Source organism: Oreochromis niloticus, linkage group LG19 (assembly GCF_001858045.2).
Source record: "Oreochromis niloticus isolate F11D_XX linkage group LG19, O_niloticus_UMD_NMBU, whole genome shotgun sequence".
NCBI classification, from domain to species: Eukaryota; Metazoa; Chordata; class Actinopteri; order Cichliformes; family Cichlidae; genus Oreochromis; species Oreochromis niloticus.
The window spans coordinates 28,891,317-28,902,302 of NC_031983.2; the positions used below are offsets into that span (position 1 = coordinate 28,891,317).

Consider the following 10,986-nt stretch of genomic DNA (forward strand, 5'->3'; position numbering starts at 1 on the left):
TGTTTTTATCTGTTTTATTTCATTACATGTGGCAGTGGGCAAGCTTGCCCTCAGATTAGCTTTATCTTTAAAAAACAGAGTGATCTGCTGTAAACACTAACTTTGCAGCTCGTCTTTGCCCTGCAGGGCTCACTTTGGTTATTTTATGATTAAATATCCACTCAGTGATGCACTCAAGGCGTTTTTCATTTTTCCCTGTTTTGAAAACTATGAATAGAACGAAATGTTTGCAGTTTGTAATATAGACAAAGTTTAATTTAAGTGAAAGAAACTTAATAAATTTAACCATCGTGCAATAATGTTTGATGTTTAAGAAGCAGGCAGACTGAATATGCATAATTACCTTTGTATTTATAAATTTATATAAATATGCAAAAAGACTTTTTAATTACTGCACTTGCACATAAAAAGGGAAAATTGTGTTATGAAAAGAAGTCCGTATCGCACGTGCACACGGCAGGAAAACGTTTTTGTCCTTCGCTCGGTGTTAATGCGCTCACTGCCTCTGTGCGCTTTGAACTGCCCCACTGACTCCCTGCCAGCCTATATATAGACTGACAGCCCAGTGATGTCACTGAGGTAGTGTGTCCAGCAGGGCGGGTGGGGGTGGCGGCGGTGGCGGTGGGGTGTGGGAAGTGATTAATGAGGGCTGGAATGTAGAACGTAAACAAACCCGACCTCGCCGTCACCTTTCATTCACAAAACAGCTCAGCTGACTGACTTTTTTTCCCCCTTCTCCACCCCACCCCCACCCTCCCCTTAACCGCTGCCACCCCTCTGGATTATGTCACCCGCTGACACACAAGCTTTTGTGTGCGCACACATCAAACATCAGCCACACACACTTTTCCCCCTCACGTCTCGCTCTAAAAGACGAGCAGAGGGCACTTAAGTTCACGCTCTCCTCTGCCTCCCCTCCATCCTCATACCACCACCACCCCCACCGCCGCCGCTCTTAAAGAATGGTAAACCTCTTAACCCCGACTGACCCTGCAATTGTTTGCACTTCCCCGCACGTGCTTTCCGTTTGACGCCGGGATATCCCAGGAAGTGAAGAATCCCTGATGCTCGCTGACCCCTCTTTGCCCCCTCTCCTACCTCCTGCTCATAATCATGGGATAACCATCTCTCCCTGTCTCGCTCTCCTTCTCTCCGTCTCCTGTGATGTAGAGGCAGAGGGTATCATTGAATAATTCAGAATTAGCATGAATTTTTAAAGCTTAAGTCTTTCTGTGGAAACGTGTGGTGCAGGGAAAGGCCACTCAGGATCTTCGAGAGAAAGGCTTCTTACACTAAATGCTCATTAGGACGCTTTCATATTCTCTCTGTCTCTGTCTTTGTCATGATTTCACTGGAACGGTCGGCGTCTTCTGTTAAACCTGCTCCTGGGAATTTGGATCCGTTGCTCTTATCGGGCTGGGGGTTCAAATTTCTTCTAATTGCCTCATCATCAGGAGTTTAGGTGTCATAACAAAAGTTCACACTAACCCGCTCTTAACCCCAGTCTGAGTTTCTGTGTGAAAGCTTCCTGAAGCGTTAGCTTGAACATGTCATGACTCCATCACATTGGCTGTTTAATTTTCCATCTGATACATCTGAGGCCTCGAGCTTAGCTCGCCAACTTAAGTCGATGGCACACAAAAACAAAAAAATCCAGCTAAACCGTCTTCAGACAGCTTTCATATTAAGAGCAGGTCTGTGACATCCCTTCCCTCTTCCTCCTGCCTCCTCATCCTCCGCTCGCCTCCTGTAGGCTCACGTCTCATGTAGGGCATCGCTGCGAGTGCTTTGGCCTTAAGCCCAAAGTTGTCTCCCTAATACAGCACATCGCTGCAGTAAAACCAGCTCTAACTCAACTTCCAGATCTGAAGACTTGTGGAAGACCAACAGTGTGAATGTGTCCTTACGATACAGAACTTGTATTAATACTCCTACTTCTGTCTCCCAGCTAATTCAGGCGGCTCCCTCCAGGGCCCACAGACGCCTCAGTCCTCTGCCAGCAGCTCTACAGCAGAGGCAGCGGGGGACCTGAAGCCCCCCACGCCTGCCACCACCCCCCTGGGACAGGTCACACCACTGCCCCCCAACAGGTACACACAGATGCTCCTGGTGCTGCATTTACTGACGTGTGCTGCTGACTCATTTGCTGTTTCTCTAAAATAAGTTGTGTGGCTGTGTGATATCGTTTGTGTGTCAGCACAGTCTGTCTGTTGATGTGTGGTATCCAAAAGTGTGAACATTGTCTCTAAAATTAAACAACAGCGTAGTGGAGCGAGCTTTAAATAAGGGGATGCTCTCAGTGTGCTGCTATGTTTAGGTGAGACTGGGATGTGTGATTTCGCTTCTTTTTGCTCTTTATGTGACGATCTGAGTCGCCCGCCTTCATCTCTGCTGCTTTTAATTATAAACAGCAACAATCACGTTTGCTGAGCCTGAGAGAAACACTGTTTAATCAGTGATGGGATAGTTGGTGTCCGAGCTCTTTACCTGGATGTTACTATTTTATGCTTCATATTTTAGATCAAAGGTTTTACTTTGCACACTGACTGACGGCCTCTAGTCACATTTAAATTTAAGGTTTTTTCGTACACATCACAGCGAGGCTCTCAAACTCCGTTTCATTCAGGGCCACGCTGGGCCACGCTGGGCCACGCTGGGACACGCTGGACAGTTAATTGATGTGTTTTAATCTGGTATAAAAAGCGTGTCCCCCATAGCCTCCTCACAGGCCTCCCAGTCAAGTCAACAAAAGCCAACAAAAAAGTTATCGACTCGATTTATTCACACAAAATAAAACAGTTTTGTTGTTGGACCTGAATTCTCCGATTTCCTGTTTCAGTCCTGAATGTGACACATGGATGGCTGCGTGGGACCTACCTGTCCTTGTTTCCACATTAAAAACCTAAAAAAAAATGACTTAAGTTGCTTAACTCTGACCTCTGAGTCATTCATGCATAAAAAAGCTCTACACATAACAGACAACCTAGCAAAGAGACTATTTTAGTCTTCATGTCACAAAAACACATCATTTGGTCTCATTTTGTTACTGTCCTCGCTTGAGTCTGTGAAAAATACCAAAGATAACACGCTTTGACATAAAATAGTATTTTTGTACCAACAAGGTGATTCCTAAAAAGCTGTGAGCTGAAGAGCTGGCTTATCAGCGTGGTGTGCATTGTGTCCTTAAAAAATTTGAGGAAACTGAACAAAAATAAGAAAAAAAGTAAAGACCTGATTCAGGATCTGAAAGATGTATTTGGACCTTCAGCCGATCCATCTACTGCTCACTGAAGCTTCATCAGAAATGTTCTCAGTGGAGCAGGTCTGTTGGTGTGAGGAGTATAAATTTGAAAAGCTTTGGTTCAAATCACGGTCAGTATGTATGAGGAGGTCAGGAGGAGGTCCAACAGTGAGTCTGCAGCCATCTGTGAAGCACGGTGGAGGTTTGAGCTGCATTTCAGCTGGTGGTGTTGGGATCTTGTCACGAATGCAGAAAAGTACCATCAGATTTTGATCCACCATGCAATAACATGTGGAGAGCATGACAGTGAAGCACACAGGGAAACACCATCAGTGTCGCCAGAGCCCGGACCTCAGCATTACTGAGGCAGCGTGGGATCATCCTGACAGAGAATACAACAAAAGGCAGAACCATCCAAAGAAGAGCTTAGAACATCCTGGAGAACCCACCTGAGAAATCACAGCAATCCGCCTCACAGAGTTGAGTCTGTGCTGAAGGATAAAGGCGCTCACACCAAATGATGACCGTCAGGCTCGTTGGAACTGTGCAAACTGTTTGTGCCTCATATTCTGTATTTCTGTGTGTCTGCACGTTTCAGTAAATCTCTGCACCTTTTTCCATTTTCAAAGGAAAATTAAAAAAAACATGAGGAGTGGCTCAAATAATTAAAATGACCAAATACTATTACCTCTGAAGTATATGTCACGATTAACTCCTGCTATTAAAAAATGAAACTGACAACATTATTGTTTTTGTATCCAAACATTCAGTGTGTTGTGTCGGTGCCTCTCATCCCCCCCCTCACTTCCAGGAGCAGTGTGAGCGTGCAGGACCCCTTCTCAGAGGTGAGCGACCCGGCCTTCCAGAAGCGGACTCCCGCCCTGCCCCCCTCGGCTCCGTACCAGCAGGGCCTCAGCATGCCTGACATGATGATGAGGATGCAGTACGATGCCAAGGACCCCTTTGCCGGGATGAGGAAGAGTGAGTGAGACACATGGAGTAATAAACCTCCACCCAAACCCGATTCTCCATTTTTACTTTCCTTAGTTGAACTCTGAGGGAACAGTGTTGTTCTGAGATTCATTTAATCCACAGGTACGACAAATCAGGGGGGTCGTTTTCAACTTCATCCTTAAACTGTGCAAAAGCTTTGATTTCACTTTGTCAAAGTGAATCATGTTTCCCAAAGACAATGGGCTTTCATCTGTTTCAGTGGTCTAATTTATTATCTTGTCACTGTGTCATCTTACATCAGGACAGGTGTGTGTGTGTGTGTGTGTGTGTGTGTGTGTGTGTGTGTGTGTGTGTGTGTGTGTTTTCCTACTAGAAGTATGAAAAAAGATGAGAACTGTTTGTCGCTTTATCCAAAACACACCAGCTCGTTTTAAGTTCTTGTAGCTTAGTCTTCGTCTCATCCTAACTTTGTTCCTCCTTTTCATCCTCTTGTTTCCAACCTTTCATCCTTCCCCCCGCTGTGAAGCACCTGCTTCGACCAACTCGTGTGGTTTGGTTTTCAGAACAAACAGGAGTTTTAGAAAGAATGGCGGCTCCTCTGAAGGCTGGAGAGAATGGAGTCTGAATGAATAATATGGTGGATGATAGCTGCATAACAACTCAGAACAATAGGTTTAATCATGCAAAGTGGAGAATATTCATGGAGGCATGCTGCCACCTGCTGGTCAGCAGAAACATGGTTCATGCATTCAGAAATGCACATTTAGCTGCTGTTGGATATTTCCAGGAAAATTAAACCATTTCCCCTCCTTGTTCTTTCACTGCTATATCGTCATGCGTTCATATAATTTCAATTATGAGGTCCAGTCTAACGTCTTTGCTTTCCTTCCTCCACAGTGGCAGGAGCCGATCCTTATATTCCAGCCCAGATGCCCGGAAGCGGTATGCAGGACATGTATGGTCGACCCCCATCAGCCCTGAGCATGAGCCAAAGGTCGCAGTACCCGTATGGGCCGGGCTACGACAGGAGGTGGGTATAAAAAACACAAAGTGTGGGAATCAGTTTCCTCTTTTTTATTCTGTCCTGAACGTCGGCCCGTGGTGTCCTGCACAGCATCAGTAAAGCATGTCCTGCTGTCTTTAGACCGGACCATATAATGGGGATGGAGGGGACCATGGGCCCCCCTGGGAGCCAGAACAACATGGGACCTTCCAACAGTGAGGGCAGCATGTACTCACCCAGCAGATACTCCTCACAGCAGAGGTCAGCGCTCTCGTACGTGTCTCCAGCAGAGTGTGCGTGCCTCTCTGGAGGCCTGTGCTCTGTAACAATCAGTGAGTGATACTCTCTTTCCCCTCTGTCCTCTGCTTCAGACACGACGGCTACGGGCAGCAGTATTCCAACATGCCATACGGGATGCATCCATCTGGGATGTACCCACAGCAGCAGGTGAGACAGCTCATCGCGGCGCTCTCAGTCATTCTTCTGGAGTTTTACTGTAATCATACCTGCTGTGAACAAGACATTTGATTAGAGTGTCAAATCTCAGCCCAGAGATAATAAATTAATAAGATAGCAGCACAGTGGGTGGGATGTGTTTTGTGACTGTGGTGTTTCTTGTTGTCGTTATGATCACAATCAATTTCTCCTTTTTTGAACCATCAGAATGAAGTAAAGCAGAGCAATGATTGCTTGTTTTGAGTCGTTCCTAATAATGACCCTCATGAATGGGCCTAATCAATGGTCCTCTCTCGCCGGTGCACGTCATTTGTCAAACTGAAGATTATTAGCGGCGTAATTATGGTGTCGAGTAGAACTGTTTCTCTGTGTCTCGGAGGAAAATAGTGTGAGGTAATTGGCCATTAGGTGACCGCTCTGAGCAGAATCCAGCGCATGTTTTTGCGGCGTCCTGCAGCGTTTCTGCCACACGAGCGTGGTTTCAGATGTAGTTCACAACTCAGAATATTTCAGGTCTTTGATAGATCGGCGGAGCTCCCGGCTGGAGATGTAATGGAGCATTCCAGTAAAATAATTATGATAATGGAAGTACGAGCCGCGCGCCACACCTCTCGCCCACTGACAGGTGGATGTGAAGAAAAAGGATGGATGCTCTCGTGAGCTTCATGTGCACGTCTCGTGGAAGCATGTTTTCATCGTGTGATTGCTTTTTGTTAAGCGTCGTCGCTAATGATCTCCCCCGTTGCTTCAGCAGGGCTACAAACGTCCGCTGGATGGAATGTACGGCCCCCCGCCCAAGAGACACGAGGGCGACATGTACGCCATGCAGTACACCAACCAGCAGCCGGACATGTACAACCACTACGGCAGCGGTTACTCTGAACACAGACCGCTCCAGGGACAGTTCCCCTACCCGTACCCCCGCGACCGTATGGCCCCCTCGGGCCAGAGCCAGCACAGTATGCTGGGCGGGGGCCCCCCTCCTAATCACGCTGCCGACGGGCCCAACATGTGGCCTTCGAGGACAGACCTCGGCTACCCCTACCCCAGCAGGCCGGGATCACAAATGCCCCCGTACGGCTCGATGGGCAGAGACGACATGGACGGGCGGCCCGGGCCGGAGCAGTGGCACCGGCAGTCTCCGTACATGTCATCATCGGGCGGCATGCCCCCCCTGTCCTCACGCCAGCCATCGTCCTATTCCAACTCCCCGTCCATGGCCAACCACCTGCCCAGAGCGCCGAGCCCAGGGGCCTTCCAGCGCTCCATGGACTCTCGACTGTCCCCCAGCAAAGCGCCTTTCATGTCCCCCATGAAGATGCCTAAACCCGGCCTGGCCATGATGGGATCGCAGGGCGGTGGACCCATGGGGCAGTTTCCTCCTAATCTGAGGAGGGACCTTAACTACCCACCGGGTTCAGTGGAGGGCACCCTGCCGATTCTCAAGCCTCGACGCAAGCTAACATCCAAGGACAGTGGTAAGATCGTTTTTTAGGTTCTAAGTAACAACATATTTGCAGCTTGTTTAAACCTGGTTCTTCTCCGGTGGAAGGTTGTAGTTTTCCGTGTTTTCCAGCTTTAAAGAAACTGTGTTTTAGCTCCGCTAGCGCTGCACTGGTACAGCTCATTGTCAGCTAACAGTAGCACAACATGAGGCAAATTTTATCAAAGAAATTACAACCATCTACTTTGGTTAGCGTCCCTCTTATCTTCGGGACGACATTTGATTGCCAGTTTTTTTCTTCCTGGTTCCAAAAATCCCACTCTTTTAATCCCAGGAACGCCTGAGGCCTGGCGCGTGATGATGTCTCTGAAGTCTGGCCTGCTGGCAGAGAGCACGTGGGCGCTAGATACCATCAATATCCTGCTGTACGATGACAGCACAGTGGCCTCCTTTAACCTCTCCCAGGTAAAACTGATTGAATGACCCACAGAAAAGAGCATGCTGTGACAGCACAGAGCCTTTCTTTATCACCATCTTCTAGATCCTGTTTTTCTTTTGCAATAAAACTCCATGAGATTGAAGTCAGTTATGCACTTCTGAGGTTTTGCAGTATTATATCTACTTAAAAATTCTTGGCTCGTATTCATCGTCTGGGACTACTTGATAGCTCGTCTGACTTCTTTCTGCTCAGCGTTGATCACATTTTATTTTTCTCTGTCCAGTTGCCTGGATTCCTCGAGCTCATCGTCGAGTACTTCCGCCGTTGCTTGATTGAGATCTTTGGCATCCTGGAAGAGTTTGAGGTGGGGACTAAGAAACGGTCCTCAAGTCCAGCGTCTGCACAGAAAGAAAGACCTGAGTGGGATTCTGGCTCTCCTGTCCAGCCTGAGCTCTCCAAAGCCGAGGAGACCCAGGTGGAGCATGCCGAGGGCGTCACGGAGGAAGTGACACCTGTCGCTGCAGAGCCGGCCAAGGTGAACGGCGAAACAGAGGAGTCCAACATGAGCGTTAGCAGGGAGGACAAGAGTGGAGAAGATGGTGAAAAGGAGGGAAAAGAAGAAGAAGAGGAGGCAGCAGAGGGTGAAGCAGAGTCCGTGGATCGGCCCGCAGCAGAGGGACAGCCTAAACCCAAACAAGCCAGCAAATACGACAAGTTCCCCATCAAGATTGTTCACAAAGAGGACCTGAGGGACGACATGTCCGGTTACCTCACAGAGTTTACCAGCGGGCTGCGGCATTGGCAGGCGGGTGGAGGCGACTCCACGGCACACATTCAGACACACTTTGAACCCTGGAGTGAAGCGCCCGAGGATGAAGACAGGAGAAACAAGAGCAAACAGGAGAATAAGATGGACCACGAAAAGAAGCAGCCTCTGAAAAACATCACCGCGACTATCGACGACGTTCTGTGCGCCCGCGTTGACGCCCTCGCTTACGGCCACCCCGCGCGCTCCTTGCCCTCTTACCCCTTCAGGGTGCACCCAGATGGGGAGGAGGACCACATCACCTTGCTGGAGGATGAGCCACGCTGCCTGGACGAGGCTCCGCTCACCACCACGTCTGCCTGGCAGGACTCGCTGTCCAAGCGGTGCATCTGCGTCTCCAACATCGTGCGGAGTCTGTCCTTTATCCCTGGGAATGACTTGGACATGTCCCGCCACCCTGCTCTGGTTCTTCTGCTGGGCAGGCTGCTTCTGCTGCACCACGTGCACCCCGAGAGGAACAGGTTACCTCCCAGCTTCCAAAGAGACGAGCACCAGGAGCGGGGGCTGTCGAGCAGTAAGGACGAGTGGTGGTGGGAGTGTCTGAGTCTGCTCAGGGAGAACGCCATGGTCACTCTGGCCAACATCGCTGGCCAGTTGGATCTCTCCACTTACCCAGATACCATCTGCCTTCCCATCCTGGACGGCCTCCTCCACTGGATGGTTTGCCCCTCAGCCGAAGCCCAGGACCCCTTTCCGTCGGCTGGACCCCATTCTCAGCTCACCCCCCAGAGGCTGGTGCTGGAATGCCTCTGCAAGCTGAGCATCCAGGAGGGCAACGTGGACCTCCTGCTGGCAACGCCGCCATTCAGCCGACAGGAGAAACTGTTCACGGTCCTGGTGCGCTACGTGGGTCAGAGGAAGGCCCAGGTGTACAGGGAGATGGCGGTGGCTGTGCTCTCCCACCTGGCACAGGGAGACCCCACAGCGGCGCGTGCCATAGCCATGCAGAAGGGCAGCGTGGGTAACCTGGTAGTTTTCTTGGAGGACGGCGTTAGCATGGCGCAGTATCAGCAGAACCCTCACAGCCTGCTGCACATGGGCCACCCTCCCATGGACCCGCCCAGTATAAACATGATGTGCAGAGCAGCTAAAGGCCTCCTGGCTATGGCCAAACTGCAAGAGAACAAGAAAGAGTTTGTACTGTATGAAAGCAGATTATTAGACATCTCCATCTCCTCGGTGCTCAATGTGGGAGTGGTTGCCATTATTTGCCAAGTCCTGTTTCACTTGGGGAAGTTATGACATGAGGAGAGGCGGGACTGGCGCGGCACACGCTGAGGCTAACCAGATATTTCTGTGGTTTTTCTATTTTTATTTATTAAAATGACAGAAAATGTTTGTGTTTTTTTAAAAGAAGTATCCACATAAACAAAATGTCTCTATCTATATACATATATATATGTATAGCTTCTGGGCAATGTCGGGATTTGAAAGCTCGTTTTAATACAAATATTTAATACCTGCTGGTGTTGGATTGCTGCGTTTGATATTTTGGTTTGGCATTATTTTCTTTTGTTCCTTTGTTTACTTTTTCAGCCAAAGCTGCCACCAGATCTTGGTGCTCAATTCTGTGGTTCCTTTAGAGTCGATGAGATGTTTTTCAGTTTTATAAACGCCAATATGCTCATCAACATTTTGTTAATGGAGAGTATTTATTTAAAATGTGACACTGTACAGTAGTTTGAACTTTTTGCCAACAGCGGTGGAGGAAAAAAACACAAAGAAAACACTGAGTTTTTAAACTGAAACGTCTCCATCGCTGGAACATACGTTGTGCAATAGGACTTGGAGCAAGTTGTCCCTTTGAAAACCAGAGGATGTAAAAGCTTCTGACACCCGCAGTGTGCGCTCAAGGCCACGAGGAGGCAGCATTGCACCAGCCAATCGACATCAGAGAAGAGCATCCGTCAGAGAAGCGTCTAATTTATCAATCATAGCCTCAATGACTTTCACAGATGAACTTTGTGTTTCCTGATCACTTGTGTTATGTCTGTATTTTTTCATCACTGTGTATATAAACTGTTGTACACACGATTCTTTCGGTCTTTATCTAGCATAGCAGGAGACGGGACTTTCTGACTATTATAACAAATGCTTTTATTGTTGGTAAATTTGGTATTGTTATTATACATATTTTGTTAATGGGGTCAAATATTTGAACATGGCAGATGTATCTGATGTTTCACCGTTCAAAAAAAACACACAAAAACAACAAAAAAAGAAGAAAAAAATCCTGTATGCGTTGTATTATAGCTGAGAAAACAATCGCTTTGGTAATGAAACGTGGAAGTGCCAGGGTGAGAGGATGACTGTGGAGACGCCACGCGAGGAAACCGAACATGTTTCTGTTTGTTCCTGTCCTCCGTTCATGTCAGTGGGCATATTTTTGAATCTACACGATGCTCGAAAACAAAACACGTGAAAAGATCCATCAAAACGTCCTGAAAGCTCATTGTAAAAAATGCCTTTTTTCATATGACTCCATGTCTTTTATTCAGTATACACATTTATACTCTGTGCTGCACATGTCACAAATAAATGTACGATGAACATCGTTAAGCACTGGAGACGTTGCATTATGTCCAGACAATCTTAGGCCAATAAAACAAACATCAACTGCTTA

At 47.9% G+C, this 10,986-nt stretch overlaps 1 protein-coding gene across 1 annotated transcript in view; it reads left to right on the forward strand.

The window, feature by feature from the left end:
* Positions 1–10,986, forward strand: part of LOC102077873 (AT-rich interactive domain-containing protein 1B) — a 167,209-nt gene extending 156,223 nt beyond the window's left edge. The window contains 8 exon segments of the mRNA XM_005477682.4: positions 1,949–2,090; positions 4,053–4,222; positions 5,093–5,225; positions 5,340–5,459; positions 5,570–5,645; positions 6,406–7,132; positions 7,433–7,563; positions 7,821–10,986. Of these exon segments, the coding sequence (XP_005477739.2) occupies positions 1,949–2,090; positions 4,053–4,222; positions 5,093–5,225; positions 5,340–5,459; positions 5,570–5,645; positions 6,406–7,132; positions 7,433–7,563; positions 7,821–9,605 (3,284 nt within the window). The 3' untranslated portion in view covers positions 9,606–10,986.